The 18,098-nt window shown below is 58.3% G+C and overlaps 1 protein-coding gene across 11 annotated transcripts in view; it reads right to left on the bottom strand.

The window, feature by feature from the left end:
- Positions 1–881: 881 nt before the first annotated feature.
- The window catches only part of TCOF1 (treacle ribosome biogenesis factor 1), a 37,253-nt gene continuing 20,036 nt past the window's right edge, over positions 882–18,098 (bottom strand). For 2 of the 11 annotated variants that reach the window (XM_047729499.1, XM_047729503.1), the window contains exons 17-28: positions 17,848–17,988; positions 15,588–15,698; positions 11,204–11,390; positions 9,562–9,695; positions 7,884–7,997; positions 7,344–7,566; positions 6,770–6,855; positions 6,109–6,289; positions 3,681–4,226; positions 2,856–2,950; positions 2,056–2,099; positions 882–1,369 (exon numbers count right to left, since the gene is read on the bottom strand). In XM_047729499.1, the coding sequence (XP_047585455.1) occupies positions 2,073–2,099; positions 2,856–2,950; positions 3,681–4,226; positions 6,109–6,289; positions 6,770–6,855; positions 7,344–7,566; positions 7,884–7,997; positions 9,562–9,695; positions 11,204–11,390; positions 15,588–15,698; positions 17,848–17,988 (1,845 nt within the window). In that variant the 3' untranslated portion in view covers positions 882–1,369; positions 2,056–2,072. The remainder of the gene's footprint in view (positions 1,370–2,055; positions 2,100–2,855; positions 2,951–3,680; positions 4,227–6,108; positions 6,290–6,769; positions 6,856–7,343; positions 7,567–7,883; positions 7,998–9,561; positions 9,696–11,203; positions 11,391–15,587; positions 15,699–17,847; positions 17,989–18,098) is intronic. The other 9 variants (XM_047729501.1, XM_047729507.1, XM_047729504.1 and 6 more) reach the window with 6 other exon arrangements.

Below are 18,098 nucleotides of genomic sequence, written 5' to 3'. Positions count from 1 at the left end.
GTTCCTCTTGGTCCAGCTTCCATTTTTCCCCAGCTCCCTGTTTTCACTTCCCTACTAAGGACCGCGTGAGTGAGGACGGACAGCAGTGACACAGGCCCCAGTGTCGGGACCGCCAGGAAGCAGGGGCTGTGGGGAACCAGGAGCTCATGCCCTACGTAGACCAGACCCCTGTTCTAGACCAACACACTTAGTGGGGGAGAGAAGCTAATACGGGGCAGGGCCCTGAGAGAAGGGTACAGACGGATGCCAACCCAGGTCTCTAAGATCTCTGCCCAGCTCTCTCCTCTCCCGCATATCTTCTTACTCTCACTGGCAGAAGGCTCAAAGCCCTGGAGAGAAAGCTCCCTGTCCTCTGGGGCTCCACACTGCTCTGGGCAACGGCACTGCTGCCCTCACCACATCCTGGAGATGCGTCACCCTGACGTAGCTATGGAGTTCATATATTCCTTGCCTTCATCATTCTAGAACCTTCGTTATTTGGACACGAGGGCAACTCATTCCTAACTGGTTTACCTGCTCCTACTCTGCCCGCGGTCCCTATTCCTCACCAGGTACCTCTGGGGACCTGTCTCCAGCTCACACCTAAACTTCCAAAGGTGGTCACCCCCCACTGCCCCTCTTCTACTTCCTGCCTCTGGATCTTGGCCTGCCCCTAACCCAACAACCGTGACGATGTGCGAGGTACCCCTTAGCGGAGAGGCCACTTTAGAGAGTCTCGTTCTCTGGCGACCTGTCTGTTCCACTCACCACAGCGTCCCAGAGCCCTGGTGTGTAGTCAAGAGCCAACCCTGTGCTGTGGTTTGTTCACCTCCAAGTGTCAGCCAGACTCTCCCTTCTAGGAGTAAGTCAACTGCAAAACAGTTGTCGCGGATGCACTGGGAACTCGCACCTTTCCTTCAAGCCTTTTATTTTCTGAGTTGTTACAAAAAACCACAAACAGGGAAAACTGACAGAGGACAAAGCCTCTGCATCACCCAGAGACCAGAGATGTGGAAGGAGCTGCAGGCTGGGCCTTGCTAGGTCTGCAGGGCCCAGAGGTGGAAAGTCCAAGGCCTCTGGGCCTGTTGGGTTTGAAGGGAGAGGGGCAGGTCACTTAAAAAAATATATATATACTGTACACATCTCTAGGAAGCAATCTGTGTCAGGACAGAAGTCAGACGCGGAGTCAGCGAGTGCAAGTCCCCAGAGCTGGACGCTTGGCCGCCGCCCCCTCGGACCAGCCTCCCTGCAGGGCTCACTGCTCGGGCAGTGTGGACACGGCGGCTGGTGGGCTTCTTCTGGGGAGGGAGGGGAGTTAAAGATTCAGTTCCAGCCCGTGGTGGGCAGAGGGCTGAGGCACGGGGCTGGTCGCCACTTGGCTAGGAAATCCCTGGTGAAGGAAACACATCCAGATGTGAGATTTCCCGACCATTTTCTCCAAAGAGAAAAAAATAAAATCAAAACCTGGGGTCTCTGATGCAGGGGAGAAGCCTGAGCCACAGCGGGCACTTCAGCACGGACTGGGTCCCAGGAACGCAGCCAAGCGCTCTGGTGCCCCGCCTCACTCAACCCTCACTGCCAGCCAGGCGGGCTCTGGGTCCCCACCATTTCCGGGAGGCTGGTGGCTGCTGGGGTCCCATCAGCCCCTTCCCCACCACCTGGGAAGCACAGCTCCATCGGAATGGCTTATCCTGAGGAAACCGTCTTCCTCCCAACGAGGAATGCCCTCAAATGACAAGAACACAAGGAGGAGGAAGTGGACAGTGGTGGGGAGAGACCGAGCTATACTTGACCTCAAGCCTCACCCTCCCCTGCAAAGCAGCACTACCCCAGTGCCCATACCCAGGGAGGGTTGTGTTGGTCGCTGCCATCACTATTCTGGATCCTTCTGATTCTGCAGCTCTGATTCTCGGCACCGCCTCACTGGCCCCACTGACCTTGAGGGACGGAACCACTCTCTCCAGCCCCAGCTCCTTCCCCCTGCCTGGGCCCTGCGACCAGGCCAGATGCTAGAGCTATGCTCCCACCCTCACCAGGAAGGGAGGTCAGCAGGGATCCCTGGGCCCGGAAGCATACCTGTCGCCGCGGGCCCCTCAGACTGTCTGCTCTGCCGTCTTCTTCTGTGAGGAGACAAGCATGAGAGGCTCCTGGGCCTGAAGCAGCTCCCCCTCCAACCCCATACGCTGTCCACCCCTACCCGCCCCAGAAGCGGATGTGATGGTTCTTTCCTGAGGACTCGCAGCTCTCCCCAGAACAGATACTGGGTATACAGGGGTCCCCAAAGGCAGGGATGGGGCCCCATTTACCCAGGAGGCTGAAGCCAACAAATGCTCAGCTTTTCTGAACACAGCTGAGGCTCCACTGGCCACAGCGAAAACGGCCCCGTGTGAGGTGTGGAGGGCCCTCTATTCCGGTGATCAGTCTTTGGAACCCATAAAGCGGAGGGGTGTATTTCTGCAGTTGGGACATGCCCCTGGCTGGGGTACACAAATCCCAGGGAATGTCTCCTCTCCCCTCAGCCTACCTGGCTGGCCTCCCTGCCCCCCACCTCGAGGCTCTCCTTTCTTTATCTGTCCCAAGAACATCCTTCTACCTCACAGATAAAGACAGGGGGTCACTCCCATGGCTTCTACACACACACACACACACACACACACACACACACACACACCAACTCCCTTCCCCTCAGGGTGGCACCTGCCTTCCACCCATCTTCAGTGTGTCACAATTCACAAGCCCTCAGCCCCTGGACCCTGAGAACGGACATGGAGCGGGGACCAGGTCTGGTACACACGGGTTGGGGCTGATCACATTCATCCTGGGGACCAGGTCTGAGTCCTTCTCCCGGCTGGAGACCGCTCAAGAACTCACGCTACCTTTTTCTTCTTTTTCTTCTGGAATGGCGAGTCAGGGTCTTTGGTTGAGGCCTTTTTTACTTTCTTCTTTTCCTTTTTTTCCTTGTCTTTCTTTTCTAAGGAAACAAAGTAAACACCCCTAAGTAACAGAAGCATTGGTGGTGGGGGGAGGTCAATGTCAAGAGATAGGGCTGGTCTCAAGGGATCCTAGAACCACTCCTTTCAATGCCAGGTCCCCAGTGCTGCCCACACTCGGGGACCCATCAAAACACAGGCCCCAGGCCTGCAACCACCTGCACTGGTCCGAGTGGCCATGGGCCCGCCTCGTGGTTTCGGCCCCATTCACGGACCACCTGGACTATTACTATTTTTCTTTTACTCACGTTTTAAAACTTGTACACATTTACTTTAAGAAGTGACATTTTACCGTAACAGGAATATCACCTAAGGAAGAGACAAGGCTGGATGAAAGGAGGTTCCACAGCACACGGGGTCTAGCGCGGAGCCCAGGAAGGGCCGGTGACCGTGACCTCCGAGGGGAACCTGCTATCCAGGCGCCTGGGCCGCGGAAGCAGGAAGCAGAAGCACACGGCAAGCGAGCATTGGGGGTCTGCAAGTAGGCCGTGCCCTGTGGCTGCCTCTCCGCGTCTCTGGGCAGGTCAGCCCAGGAGCTCCGGGATCCAGCTCTGGCTCTGCCATTATCATTCCCTGGCCCCACACCAGCCAGGCGGTGGCCTTCCCCTTCGGTGCCCGCCGCACGCCTGCCCCCCACCCCACGGCCTGCTGACCAGAGACTCAGCCTGGGCCCAGGAGTCTGCTCTGGGCTGCGGCTGGCCGGCCACTTACTCTTGTCAGATTTCTTCTTCTCCTTCTTGCTCTTTGGGTTGCCTTGGTCTCCAACCTCAACCTTCAGTGTCCCTGGCTCCCCTTCTGGCTTCTCCTTGGCTCCTCGGGAGCCAGGAGCCTCTTTCTCCTTCTCCTTGATGTTACCACTTGCTCCATCTTTCTTGGCTTTCCCCTTGGGAGTCCTGAGGGCCTTTTCTGGCGAGCCAGCACCCTCCCCACCTCCCCCGGCCACCAGCTGCTTCTTCTTCTTGCTCTTGGGGGCTCTGGCGGCCGTCTGGTCCCCCGACAGCCTCCTCTTGCGGCCCACCCGGCCCTTCCTGCCGGTGTCCTTGGCAGCGTCCGCGGCCTTCTTCCTCTCCTGCTCCAGCAGCTCCGTCAGGACCTTCACCACCGAGGCCTGCACCTGGGCCTCATTCAGGGGCCAGGGCTCGCTCAGGAGGCGCCGGCTGATGTCACTCTGCAGTGCCAGCACTGAGGCCTGGGGGTTCCCGGCCTCCTTCTTGGGCTTCCGGGGCTTCTGAGGCATGGGATTAGCCTCTCTTCTGCCTGTGGAGAAAGGACATGGGGTCACAATCGGGGAGAGCCAGGAAACAGGCTACCGTACAAGGGCCAAGGAGGGGATCTAGGGACACAGTCCACCTCCTCTGACAATGGTAGACAGGGAAAGGGCGGCCCAGCAGTCACTCTGCCCAACCTCCTGCCTCACACCTTTCCAGCAGCTTCTAACTTAGCTTTTTTAACTTAGCTCTTTCGTCTCCTTGCATTCAAGTCAGGTTAGAGATGGAAAAGGACTCCAAAATCTTAAGGAGGGGGGCGTGAACTCTATCAACAAAATGAAAGGTCAGATAGGAGGGAGACGGTATTGTCCAGTCGGAAGTCCAGAGATGAGAGGCAAGGGACTTGGATTCTAGGTTTGCCTATCACCAGCGCGCTGGGGAACCATGCTCCTCCCACAGCCTCAGTGTCCCCATTTGTAAGATAAGGGCTTAGATAAACAGTGAGGCCTCTGTTCTAAAGTCACAGATTCATGGTAAAAGCTGGTCAGGGGACAAGGCAGCTTAGGGGTGACGGGCATGGTGTATACACACGTGGCAGCTGACTAAGCAGGTTTGCTGCCTGCCAGAGTGACTTCTGGTGCAGCCTTTGTTTAGAATTTTCCACGCCTCTGCTCTCTTTTGATAATTGTGTGCTGACTACACGTGTGAAAAAAACCGACCACAGCCCCCTCTAAAATGTCTCCCTGTCGCACCCGCCTCTCACCAAGAAGGCTGGGGAAGAAAGTGAGCAATGACTCTTCTGCTGACCCAGCAGCGGCGAGCTGCGGCTGAAGCCAAGGCTGGGGCAGTGCGTGCGGGGCGACATGAGCGGTGTCCCACTGCTGCCCTACCTCCCCAGGCGCCTCAGCAGGTTTCTGCTCCCTCTGGGCCTCACAGACACAAGAGTGCCTACACGCAGGCTCCGAAAGGCGCCCGGGGGCTGCGCCCAGGGGCTTGGCCAGGCTCCCCGTCACGGGGCTGGGGGCTGTTCCCAGCAGCAGGCAGTGGGCCCCCATCGGGAGCTCACGCAGCTCTGGCCCCAGGGCTGTGGTGGGCTGGGGAGGCGAAGACGGCAGGAGGCGGAAGGGTCCCCAAGGCAGACGGAGGCCCGATTCAGTTGTTCAGTGCTTCTTGGCAAGGACAGGGGGTGGGGGGAGAGGGAAGCTGAGGAGGGCACGGTTTGCGCTGGCAACCTCCTTCACCGCAGCCCACTTCTCAGCTGTCTGAAAACACCGCAGAACACCCAAGCTGGGGAATGCCCAGGGCTGTCGCAGGCATGCCCACCACAGCTACCTGTTCCTCAGCGCTGGCGAAGTCAGGGCTGGCTGATGTCCCTGGCTGGGGGACCTCAGCAACTCCGGTCTGCCCTCTCAACACTACGTGATGATTCTGTCTGTGTGCCATGCTTTGACACTCCCTGGATGGCTCTATCGTGCACTGTGTGACTAAGACATAGAGGCCCAGTGTGGCCAGGGTCCTGTCCAAGGCTTCACAAGAAGTCAGCCCATCACCTGAGGTCTCTGCCATGTGCTAGAGACTTCTCCAAAAGTGGCTCCTGCCTTCTGTCTGAGCTGCCCTGAGTTCCTAGCGCCCATACCACAAGCCCCTTTGTTAGGAAGCAAAGTTAACAGAGACAGAGAGCCAAGACCACTTAGGGCAAGGGTCACCCTATGGCTACACCAGAATCCCACAGAGATGGAAAACCTGACTTCCAGGCCGTCCCATATCATAGAAGCCAGACACCTGGGTGTGGGGCACCAGGCCTTGGTTGGAGATGCCCCTGCGACAGACAGGACCTTATCAGTAGGCCTGTTCCTAAGGCAGGGAAAGAAGGGGCCCACTGTCTTGTCCCTCCTGGTCCCACTGTGTCTCTCCTGTGGCCCTTGACTCACTTGTTTTAGGGGATACGGCACCTGCTACATGTTGGGGTTCCACTTCCTGCTTGCCGTCTGGGGCATCTTTGGTGGCAGAAGTAGAGGAAGCCGAGGGGTTGAGATCTGGCCTAGGAGTGGCCTTTGAAACTTGGGAATTGGCCAGAGTCGGCCCAGGGGTCACATAACCTGAGAGGAGAGACTGAAGAAACCCAGTTTGAACAAGTGAACGAGGCAGAACCCTGCTCCACCCTTGAGGGCAGAGCCATCCCAGGAGCCCTGAAGATCAGGCTGGCTCTCAGGCCCAGTGTGGGGGGCGTGTTAGCCCTTTGAATATACCCCTGCACTATTTTAATTAATATAGACTTTCATCAGGTACATTTAAGACAATCTCTTACTACTAATGAGAATGGAAAATCACTAGTGCTTGCCGTGTACAGAAGATAACCTTAAAGAAATCCCATCTGTTCTGAAATGTCTTTTTTTCTGGGACTCAGCTAAAATCAAGGCAAGCCTTTTCCACAGGTTCTCGGAGTCCACCCCTCATGGCATGCTAAAACAGAGCCTTGGGGGAGAGAGAGGGCCCCACTGTGGGGGAGGGCCTCGGCCTCACACTGTAGCAGGTGGCCTTGAGCACCTACCCCGAGGCCTCCAAGGGGCCAGTCCCCTCCCTCACCATTACCTGAGAGGGTGCCACCACCTCGTCCTCGCTGGACTCTTCTGTGGTCTCCTCCACCAAGGTCTCTGTCGTGGAGGGGGCTGGACCTACTGGGGGAGCACAGGCCACCTGTTGGGAGGCCCTGGGATGGCCTGAGCCTTCCATTGGTCCCTCGCCCTCATGCCCAGGCTTTACCTGCTCCTATGACTCCCTCCAAGGTCAACGGCTATTTGCAGCCTTCTAAGCAAGACATCTGAATGCCAAAACCTTCCGTTCTAATTCCCAACGCCCAACTTATGCTTCCCTGCTTTTCCGTGGAGGAAGCACAATCCTGGGATTTTGGGGGGCCAGCTATGGGAGCCTGATGGTAAAAAGCTGGCAGCAGTCCAACAGTAGGGCTGGAAAGTCTCTGGTATCATCTGGACCAACCACCTCGTGGGGCTGTACAGGTGGGGAAACTGAGGCCCAGCATCGGGGTGACTGGGACCAGGCCACAGAACAGCTGGAGATACAGAGCTGAGACTTGAGCCTTGTACTCCACCAGGCCGCCACTCCCCTGCTCTGGGCCCACCTAGCCTTCTCCTCCTGGGTCCCTCACCTAGCCTGGGGGCTGAGGGAGCCATCCGGGGCCCGGCAGCATCCTCCTCGCTCCCTGAGGAGCTGCCGCTGCTGTCATCACTGTCACTGGAGGTGTCAGAGGTCTTGGCTTTGGTGCGTCCAGTGGGAGTGGCTGTGGCGCGCTGGAGTGCAGGGACCTCAGACTTTCTGACCTTGTTGGTCCCCTTGGCTGGAACAGGGAGTGTTCCCAGAGCACTATCAACCTGATTTGGTTAAAAAAAAAAAAAAAAAAAAAAAAAAAAGGAAATAGAAGATAAACTGAAGGGAAATAAACTCGGTGCCTATCGAACACCCCAGTTACCTCCAAGATAGGCGCCTGTTAGCTGCTTGCACGAAGGCCTCACTTAGCACCCCTCCCACAAACGCTCAGCTTGGCAGCCGAGGTCGGGGGGTGTGTGCTCGTCACAGGGCAGGTAAGTGCTGCTGCTGGGATTCGGGCCCCTGTCTGTGCCCTCCCTTCTGTGCTCTGTCATCCAGGGTGACGCCTGGTCCCACCACCACCACCAGGCTCCCAGCTCACCCCACTGGAAGACGGGGTCCTGGCAGCAGGAGGCTGGGCCTCACTGGCTTTCTGGGCAAGGACCTTCAGGGCGGCCTGGGTCAACGGGAGGTGAGCAGGGCTCTTCTTTGTCACCTGTGGACAGCCACAGGCAGCCCTGAGACTTGCTGGTCCTCAGGATGCCATCTGTGCTAGGCCCCGGTCAGATCATGGCTGGGGGAGGAGGGGACCTATACCTGAACAAGGAGCTGTGGGGCTGGAGGAAGGGACTGAGGGAGTCAAGACTGATGCCACCATCGGGGCAGGAAACGGGTCCAGGCTTCAGGTTATCAGCTGATCATATCGTTCTCAGGGGATCCCCCCAGGGGAGGGAAGCAGCCCAGGTCCTACCCGAGGCCCCCAACTCAATCTGCATCGCACTGGGGAACAGTCCCCAGCCTGGTGGCTGCAGCCTCCCCACAGGCCTCCCTGGGGCCCTCCTGCCCCCACACAGACCCCTCGTCAGGGAGACAGACTGGAAAAGAGCTGGGTGGGCTCTCCCCACCCTGGAAACTTCCAGCCCCACCCCCGCATCTCTGCTCCTGTGTGGCCCACAGGGCCCGCACCATGGCCTGTCTGGCCTGGCCCCGCTCGCCTTACTGCTTCCTCCAGCTCTCCCTGCCCATGCGCTTCCCCAGGGTGCCGAAGCCCGGGTTCCCCACCTGGAGTATTGGCTTGCCCTGGCCTGGCTGCTTCTCTAGCGTCGATGTTGCTGCCTCAGGGAGGCCGCTCCCCGTCCTTCCTAAAGCCACTCACCGCCTTATTCTCTAGTTTATACCCAGTTTCTCTTAAAGTACCCACCAGTTGGCGAGTGCTTTACTTTCTGGCTTCCTTGTTTCCTGGCCCGGCCCATGAAGGAAGGGGCTCTCCCCCACTGCTGTCCCCGCCATGGTGCCTCCAGTGCCCGGCGCGCAGACGCACTCGGCAACCCAGCCGGCTGAACGGCAGTGGGCTGCTGGCTGCAGTGACCAGTGTGCAGCTACCCCGCTCCCATGCTCCCAGGAAGCCTCTCTCGGGCCGGAGCGCGTGATGAGCCCCTCTGGGCTAGGGGTGCCCAGCTCCCTTCTGTCCTATTTGGGGGGTGACATGCAATGGGCTGGGAAAGCTGACCCGCAAGGCCCAGGAGTGCGGTGAGGAGTGAAGAGACCTGGGCCTGGGCCCTGCCTCATCCTGGACAGGCCTCTGCGGTCCTGTCAAGGGGCAGCCCTTAGCTCGTGCGCTGTGAGCCGCTAACTCCACCCCGCTCAGGTGGCAGATTCAGGCCAAGACCCAACAGAAACGCACCGCAAATGGTGAAGGCCAGGAAATCACCGTTATGCCCACTAAGAACAGGCAAGGTTTGTTCACAGCACTTCCAAACCGGGAGGGAAAAAGAAACCAGAAGTGCAAGGGTGCTGGAAGGGCTGCCGCGGGGCGTGAGCTGCACCCTGGCTCTGCCTGGGGGCCACGCTCTCATGCTACTCCTCCTCCTCAGCCCAGGGGTCTCCAGGAGCCCAGTCGGCGCTGCAGCCAAGCCGGGGAAGGTGCTGGTGGCGAGGGGGTGGCTCCTCGCGTGGGGCTGGAGGAGAGCAACGGCAGTCCCACCCAGCAGTACCCGTGGGTGCGGGGAGCCCCCCTTGCCCCTGCCAGCTCACACGGCCCACCCCTGCCCACCAGGTACCTGAGCAACGGGTGCCTCCTGTTTCTTGCCTTCTGACACCTGACCAGATGCTGCGCCGCTGCCGGCCCCCACGGCGTTGGCTCTGACGGCTGGCCTTGGCTGGGCCGTGAGCACACTTGTGCTGGTTCTACTGGCTGAAACAGTGGGGCGGGGTGCGAGTCAGGGTGCACAAGTCATAATCCCCAATTATCAGCCCTTCCTGGGGACACAGCCCAGTGCTCACGGCACCTGCAGCAGAAGCCTGTCTAATGCCCTCCCCCTCAGGGCGCCTGGGTGGCTCAGTACATTAAACGTCTGCCTAAGGCTCAGGTTACAATCCTGGGGTCCTGAGATCGAGTCCTGCATTTGGCTCCCTGCTTGGTGGGGAGTCTGCTCCTCCCTCTGTCCCCAGATCCCCTGCTCATGTTCCTCTCTCTCACAAAAATAAATAAAAAAAGAAAAAAAAAGCTCCCTCCTTAAGCCTCACAGGTGGGAGCCATCGCTAGCTCCGTGTCGCAAGCTCAGGGGAATCAGCTGTGGCAATGACCCCAGGACTTCACCCTGGCTCTTCCCACCCTTCAGTCCTCCACACCACCACCCCTCAGCTGGCCGGGCCACCACTCTGAGCAATGCTGGGGAGCACTGCTACAGAGCAGGACTCTGCATTTAGAAGAGTCTCCATAAGAGTATCATGGTCATCTACAAAGGCTCAGTTCCGTGTGTTCCCTGTAGCGCTGCGTGTTTGCCCCAAAGCCCATGCACGAAGCCCGTAGCTTCCTCCAGCATGGCACTGCCCACGTGAACTATGCTAAGCCCACCCAAAGGACAGCTCTACGGCCAGCAGGAATCACACAGTAAACACGTAATGTCACAGTCGGTCAGGTAGAAACTGGCACATACATGCAGAGTAGGAGCTCACTAAAAACACAGATACAGCCGCAGTTTCTGTAAAATGAACGGTTCTAAAATGGCAGTAATTACTCCAGACATGGAATTATAGTGACATCTTTTCCTCGGTGCTATTCTATACTTAATGAGCCTACCAAAACCAAGTCTTCTTATCATCCTCGTGTAGTGTCATAACAACATTAGCCATTTTCCTGATGGCAACGGGAGTATCACAGATTCTCAGTCATAGAAACCCCAGACAGGGTCCTGTCTCCCACTGAGAGATGGGATCTTTGCCTCCGATGTCTCCTTTGGGATTACCTAACCCTTTGTACATGCCACCAGGACTGGGAGGCTCACTACCACCTCATAGCCCTCTCCCCGTTCAGGCAGTCAGTCGTTAAGAAGCTTTTCCTCCATTACGTAGAAATCTGCTACCTGCAGCTTCTGGCCACTGGCGTGGGTTCTAGCCCTTGGAGCTGGCACAGAGAAGTCCCGGCAAACTGTCTCTGGAAACAGAGATCAGGACGAACCAATGTCGGGTGCAGAGACCTGGCCCCAGGCCCCTCCGGACCCACAACTGTGTGCCGTGTGACTCAGCCAGCAGCCTCCCCTTTCATGCCGTAGTGAGGTCTGTGCGTGTGCTGCATGCGTGCACGTGTGCATGTGTGCGTGCACGCACACGCCGGCAGCTCCTGCCCGGTGAGCCCGGCGGCCGCAGCACACAACTCAGCCCTGCATGGGACTCAGCCCTGCACGGCAGGCCTGTGCTCACCAGGAGTGGAGCACTGCGTCGCGGGGACCACATCCTCATCCTCACTCCCAGAGGAGGAGCTCCTGGCAGTGCTCTCCGAGGCCCGGGCCTTCCTCGGGGTGTTTACAGCTGGGGCGTGCATGGCGGTAGCAGCTGGGCCAGCTGGACTACGGTTAGGGTCGACAAAAATCAGAGGGGGTTTAATCACCTTGAAAAACAAAAACAAAACATACCCCCCAGTGATTAAAGGCTTGGCCAGGCAAAGGGGAGGGCAGGTGGGGGGCTGCCAGTGCAAAGGGTCCAGAGCACTCAGGGCCGCCGGGCAGGCAGAGGCCACCCCGGCCGCCCATAACGCTCTTTGCACACCCCCAGCCCATGCACCTGCTAAGACCCACACAGCACTTCACAGCCCCTGGAGCCCCTGAGGTCAGCAGTGCTAGCTCCACTGCACAGCTGGGAGAACTAGAAGTCCAGAGAGGAGAGAAGAGTGCCCAAGGCTGCACAGCTTCCTTGAACTAGAGCCAAGGGCAGAAGAGCCAATTCAGCCTGCCTTCCTCTGGCTGACTCCAGCAGCCTGGCTGTCATCCACGATGCCCCTGCGGAGCTGCGCACAACCAAGCTGCCCCCGCCCCAGAGACACTGGGGCAGTCCACTAAGTTGTGGCCCGGGGTGCCACAATCCAGCTACTTTGACCCCATATCTTTGGCAAACCAACTGCACAGGGGAAAAGCCAAGGCGAAGATGTTAAGGGACCAAACACCGTGTGCGGCCCTGTGTGAACTCTTATCCAAACACACCAGAGATAAAGACCGCTGTTCGTGAGACACTCTGGGAAGCGGGGATGCCCAGTGTGCAGGCCAGTTTCTTGGGGTGTCGTTGTATGTACCGTGGCTGTCCTCTCAAAGAAAGGAACCTGGGGGTGCTAGGGAAGGAGTGGAGGGTTTGCACAAAGTGGGCCTGGTCACGAGGGCAGCCCTACTGAGGCTGGGGAAGGCTCGTGGGGGTTCTTCACACTGTTCTATCTTTGGGCAGGCTTTACAGCTTCCAGCGAGGCAGCACAAGACAGAGAAAGAGGCTGCTCCCTGGGATCCTGTGGACCAGGCCGGGGTCACAGCTCCAGTGGGTATGCCCACGGCAGGTGAGGTCACTTCACATACTTGGAGCCAGCGAGCCAGGTGAGCCCACACCTTCCATCCCCAGGAGGTCAGAGTCTGTCTGAATTCCATGCCCTCTTTGGCCTGGGGGGAAAAACAAGGCAGCCGGAGGAAGCTGCCCAAGGCCAAGGTCTGGGACCCCATCTCGCCCATTACCTTTGGGGCTCAGGGTGCGGTGGGAGAGGCACCATGAAAAGTCAAGCAGAAAGGGGCCCGCCCGAGGGTGGGAGTTCTGTGGGGCTGGGGCCCTTCCCACCCTTGCCAAACAGCCTCCCCCGCGGCTGCTCTGATCTGCCACTTCCAGAGCCTGCCTTCCCACATGATGAAAGAGAGAAGGATGGAAAGTGGGAGAAGGCTTACAGTTGAGGGAGGGGGGATCTATATATATGTGAGAAGACAGAGGAACAGATTGTCGGGGACGAAGAGAGGCACCGAACCCACCGAGGCAAACAATAGCGTCTGGGATGTTAAAAGCAGCTCAGCAGCAAAGCCTCCTCCTCCCTGTTGCACCTGCCCACACGGCCCTGTCGCCGCGGGGGCGGAGCAGGGGGTGTGGCGCTGGAGGGCAGGGACGCGAGGGGTGGGGGGCTGAGCCCAGGACCCGACAGCAGTGCAGTGCCAGCGCACCATTCGAAAGGTGGGCCGTGGGACCCAGGGAATTGAGGAAACCCGTCTCTGATCCCACCTCTGCTGGACCTCACAATGCGTGGAGGCCCCTGAGCATTGAGGGCCTCAGTTTCTCACCTGTTAACAGAGCTATTAGTAATCCAGGCTGGGCTCGCTCACCAGAGGGGCTCTGATGTGCTTTGAAACTGCACAGCACAGCACACAGAGGTGACAAATTCACGGGAAGCTGATGCAGCCAGACACTGCTGGGCCTCCCTGCAGGTGCCGGGCAGCAAGGGCCTCCAGGGGAGGCAGGGACTCCCTTCCTACCACAGAACCAAACTTGGGGGCCTTTCATCACAGCTGGGCTCACCAGCTATGCCCTCATTCCAGTCTGGGGCCGAGTGGGGGTTGGGGGGCTGACCAGCCCCGGCTGTTAACTATGGAAATAAGGGACAGAGCTGAGAAGGCACCCAAGAGCCCCTCACAGAACTGCCCGGGGGCTAGTCAGCAGGTCCTGGGCCAGCCCCACACGAAAGGGCTGGGAAATCCCACTCTCCAGGGGTGGGCCTGGAACCTCGTGGTTTTCCAGCCCCCAGGGAATGTCACCCCACGGGATGAGAAGGTTGAGGCTCAAGAGAGGGCAAGCGGCCTCACCCAGGGTGACCAGCAAACTCTGCCAAGCTAGACTGGAAGTCCTGGAGCACCAGACAGGAACTCCTTCTGGGACCAACCATGCTGAGGCTCCGACTTAACACTCTAATTCAGTTCTTTACGGTCTTTATCTCAGACTCGACCCGAAATGTTGAGGGCAGAGCTCAGGTCTTTTTAATATGGTATCTACCCTAGCACAGACCCTGGCCTGGGGTTCATTATGTCAGCCCAAGAGGGCGGAGCCACAGACCATCGCCTCTGAAGTCTCAGAAAAAGAGGCTGGGGTCCATCCTTGCAGGTGGGGAGACTGGGGCACAGTGAGGGAGCCTGGGAATGGAGCCACAATCGCCCACCTCCCAGCCTGAGGCTCTGTCCTCCACAGACACTGATCCCTTTTCTCCACAGACAGGCTAGTAACAAAAACAGAGGGAAACGTGTCCATGGAGAAGTACCTGACAAATGCAAAACAGCGAGACTAATCATACTCTGCGAGCTGGGGACGAAGGAGTGAAGCAGACCCCGGCAGGGAGGAGAGGCTGCAGCTTCCTCAGGCTGTGCCGTCTGCCCTGAATCCTCCGAGGGAAACACATGAAATGCCAACTTTTCTCCTGCTTCTTTTTTAACAGGGACTCCAGAACCTTCAGGACTAACGTACCAATTAAATGGTTGAGCTTAAGCATGATGTTCATTTTAATTATGTTGGCCCCCGCATCGCAGGGCGCAGCAGCCCCCTCCCTCCCAGCTGTCCCGATCTGCTCAGAGGAGGAGGTGGCCTCCTAATGGTGGCGGCCCTGCTCTTTCCCTGGTGAGAGGCCAGTGCACGCAGTGCCAGGCCACGGGCACAGTATGGATGGCCTGGATTCAAACGCCAGGTCTGTCCACTTGTTCTGGCCATGGGACACCAGGGTAGGACACTCAACTTCTCTGAGCCTCACTCCTTCCTCCTTCAAACGGGAATAAAAGGACTGCCCTCAGAAGGCTGCGGTGGGGACCGAGCAGGATAACGGAGGACGGGGTTTGGCACCCCGAAAGTGACCGGTAATGGCAGGTGTAAGCTGTTCATCAGGATTTCTGTTACCTGTGCTACAGAGCAGGGAACGGCAGCGAGCACCCCACCCTGTCACTGGGGGTGGCACGTGGCATCTGACCTCCCCGGTGGGCCAATCAGCACATGGTACGGCAGGTGTACGAGGGAGTGGTTAAGGAGAGGGTCTGGTAACTGTAGGACGCCAAGGACCCCGAGGGGACCTGGCGGAGGCGTCCAGGCAACTGGGGCTAAAGGACAAGGGCACTGCCATCTTCTGGGAAGGGGGGGCTTACACAGAGGCCTGGACTCAGCAAGCTGGGGAGACAAGGTAGGCCTAGTCCCAACCTTTGGGGGTGAGTCCGGGGAAGCTGGCGGGTGCAGCAGAGCCTGTGAACACGCACCATGGGCACTGGAGTGAGATCCCAGACGTGCCCATCAGATTCCAACAAGCCCCACGGAGAAGGCTTTCAATCCCAAGCAGCAAGCAGGGATATACAGGGAGCAGAGGGCCGGCGCTGCCCCTGCCTTGCGTCTTACAGATCATGAGAATGTGGGGAGCGGATTTCCCCTCACTGGGCTCTAAGTCCCAATGCCTCAAGTGGGCCACAGCGTGGGCCCTCCTGCAGGAACCGGCGTGCCCCATCAGGCAGCACGCTGCGCATGGACGCAGGAGGGGGGTCCGCCCCCTGCCTGCTGCCAGGGCAGATACCTCGGCCTCAGACGGGGAGGGTGTGCCCAGGGTCATGGAACTGGCGGCTAGGAGAGCCAGCCTGGTTTGGCTCTGAAGCCTGGATGTTCAATGACGTTCTGCGGCCTATTTCCCGGGGTCACCGTGAAGGTGAACAGATCAACCAGGAGACTGTGAGGTGCTGTTTAAATGGCAAAGGTCTGCCCTCACTCTCCCCCCCACCCCCGGCGCCTGCTGCCCTGAGTCTGTGGTGTCCAAAGCGAAGGAAGGGCCTACCTGGCTGGATGGCAACTCCTCGTCACTGCTCTCTGAGGACCCCTCTGCGTTTTTCTCTGGGGGTACTGGTGCCAGGGGCTTGCTTCTGGCAGCTTTGGAGATACCCTCCTTCTGGGGGGACAAGCACACAGGTAGGGGAGAGGGGGTGTTAGCCGATGGGGAATGCGACTGAGGGACTAGGGCGGGGAAACCCTGGCCAGGGAGCAAGGACCCTCCCATATGCTGGCTGTCCACGGGTGGCAGCATGGCCCCCTTACTATATGAACAGGAGGATAGCGGCTGGCTTGGCATGCCCCGAGGCCCCTGGAAACCCAGGCCTGCACTCTGCCGATGCCCCCTCCAAGGCTGACTCTGAACTTGAAAGGGACGTAGGAGTCAGACCCCACTAAGACCTGAGGACTGGAGTGCTACTGGCCAGGCGTCCAGAGGAGAGGAGACAGCAGTCCAGGACAAGGTTGCAGAGGTGAGCCAGTGGTCCCAGCACGCTCTATCTGTCTGTAACACCCCCAGGTAAAAAAAAGCAGGAGCCAGCCAGAAGTGTTCCGAGGCTCCACCCCCTCCTGCCAGACCAGGCATTAAGGAGGGGGGCTGGCTGGGCAGGAGCCACAGTCGGGGGGCCAGAAGAGGAGAGCATGGAGCAGCAGGCACCAGTGATGACCAGCTCAGGGGAGCCCAGGGCAGGGGCCAGAGTCCCCCACCCCCTTCACTATTCAGTCCGGCCAAGCAAAGCGGCAGAACCACCTACGCTGTCCGAGTCCGGTTTCTCAAGAGCAGCTACGAGATCCTGAATTGTGTCATCTCCTACTTTTTAAATGGGTCGGCAACACTGCACACAGCAACAGCTGTGCCCCATGCCTTCCTCGCTATCAGAACCCCGACTCTGCTCTGCTAGGGTTGGTGGCCCCCTCTCCCAGCCAATCACAGAACCACAGGCCCCTCATCACTGAGCAGGGGAAGCCCATGCCTTAGATCTGGACAAGGGGGTGAGGGGAAGGGAGGTCAGCTTGGTGGACATCCTAGCTCTTCTGGGGACGCTGAGGCCCTGCCATGACAGCGAATGGAAGATGGAAGAAATCTGGGTCACCCATGAGGCCGAGCTGAAGGAACCACCTCTGGAGCAGCTTTCCCCCAAAGCCTTGTGCTCTGTGAGGTAACCAATCCCCTTTAAGCTCTTGGAATTAGGTTTTCTCTCCCAGATTAGGATGTCTGGATTCAGGAACCCACTTAAAACTTTAAAAACAAACCAAAATACTGCCGTGTCTGAAGAGGCCTGGGACCCTTGTGTCTCAGTCTGGCACTTAGGCCCCCACAGACGTGACAAGCAACTAGAAGTGACTACTGCCTACAGGACGCTGGCCCTGGTGGAACCTGCCTGGCTTCACATTGCCTCCCCTTGGCAAACCCCTGCCCTGGAGTGCCTGGCTCTACTTTTTTGTCTGGTGAACCCCTGGTCTTCCTTCAAGCTCTGCTCAATCATCTCTTCCAACCGCTAGACACCTGTTCTCCCAGCTCCATTGGACAGAGCACTACCAGAATATTCTCCAATAATCCAGCTACTTCATCTTGTCCCACTGACTATAGGCCCCATGAGGGCAGGGCCAACATCTTTCATCCCTTTATCTCTGCCAGTGAGAAAGAGCGTTCGTAGTTGGTCTGATGCACTGAAGACAGTGGTCAGTGCCAGAAGCATTTAACAGACTTCTTGGTGCTTGTTTAGCTTCTGGGGAAAAAAAAAAAAAAACATACCCAGAAACCTAAGAGAGGAGGAGCTCGGCCTGGCACAGGGATTTCCAGCTTCCCTTAAGAAACAGAGATGTGGCCACACAGAGGTCCATTTCCAGAAGGTCATAATCGGCTGCTCAAGTTGACAGGGACCGTCTTTCTAGTTGGGACCAGAGCTCTCCAGTTTGCCCTAGCTGCCACCACCTTCTACTGCCTCTTCTGACACCAAGGCTCAATTTTGGCTACCAGGCCATCTCACGCACGAGCCCTCTCTGTCCCGGAGTCTGTTTCCCTGAACTTCTGCAGGACGAGGCTACTCCTGCTGCCTTCTGCACAGACAGAAGGGAAACCATCCACGGCAAAGTCGGTTCCTCATTCCCTCCCTCTCCCCACTCCCCAGGCTTCATCCGGCTAAGCTCTCCCTGGGGTCCCAGGTGAGGGAGGGGACTCCTCTAGCTCCCTGGTGCCTCCTGGTACCTGCATCACAGCCCAAGCCTCAAGACACCCTGTGACATCCTGGTATTCTCAGCTTCATTACCGTGGCAGGAATTGCTGGTCTCGCCTTCTGTGGGGCTGGTGTGTCTCCTCGGGCTACGGAGGCCCCGGTGGATACAGGAGTGCCTGGGACACCTTTCATCAGGGAGGCCTTGGTTTGCAGGTGCTTTATAGCAGGTTTCGCCTAAAGAGACACAGAGGATGGCCGCTGGGGTAAGGGTCCAGGAGTCACGGCTTTCATCTGGTCTTCTTTCCTCACCTGGCCCTGAACCCAAGTCCTGAGTGCGGAGAGGG

The sequence above is a fragment of the Lutra lutra genome, chromosome 5 (genome assembly GCF_902655055.1).
Source record: "Lutra lutra chromosome 5, mLutLut1.2, whole genome shotgun sequence".
NCBI classification, from domain to species: Eukaryota; Metazoa; Chordata; class Mammalia; order Carnivora; family Mustelidae; genus Lutra; species Lutra lutra.
This window is presented reverse-complemented; position numbering and strand designations above follow the sequence as displayed.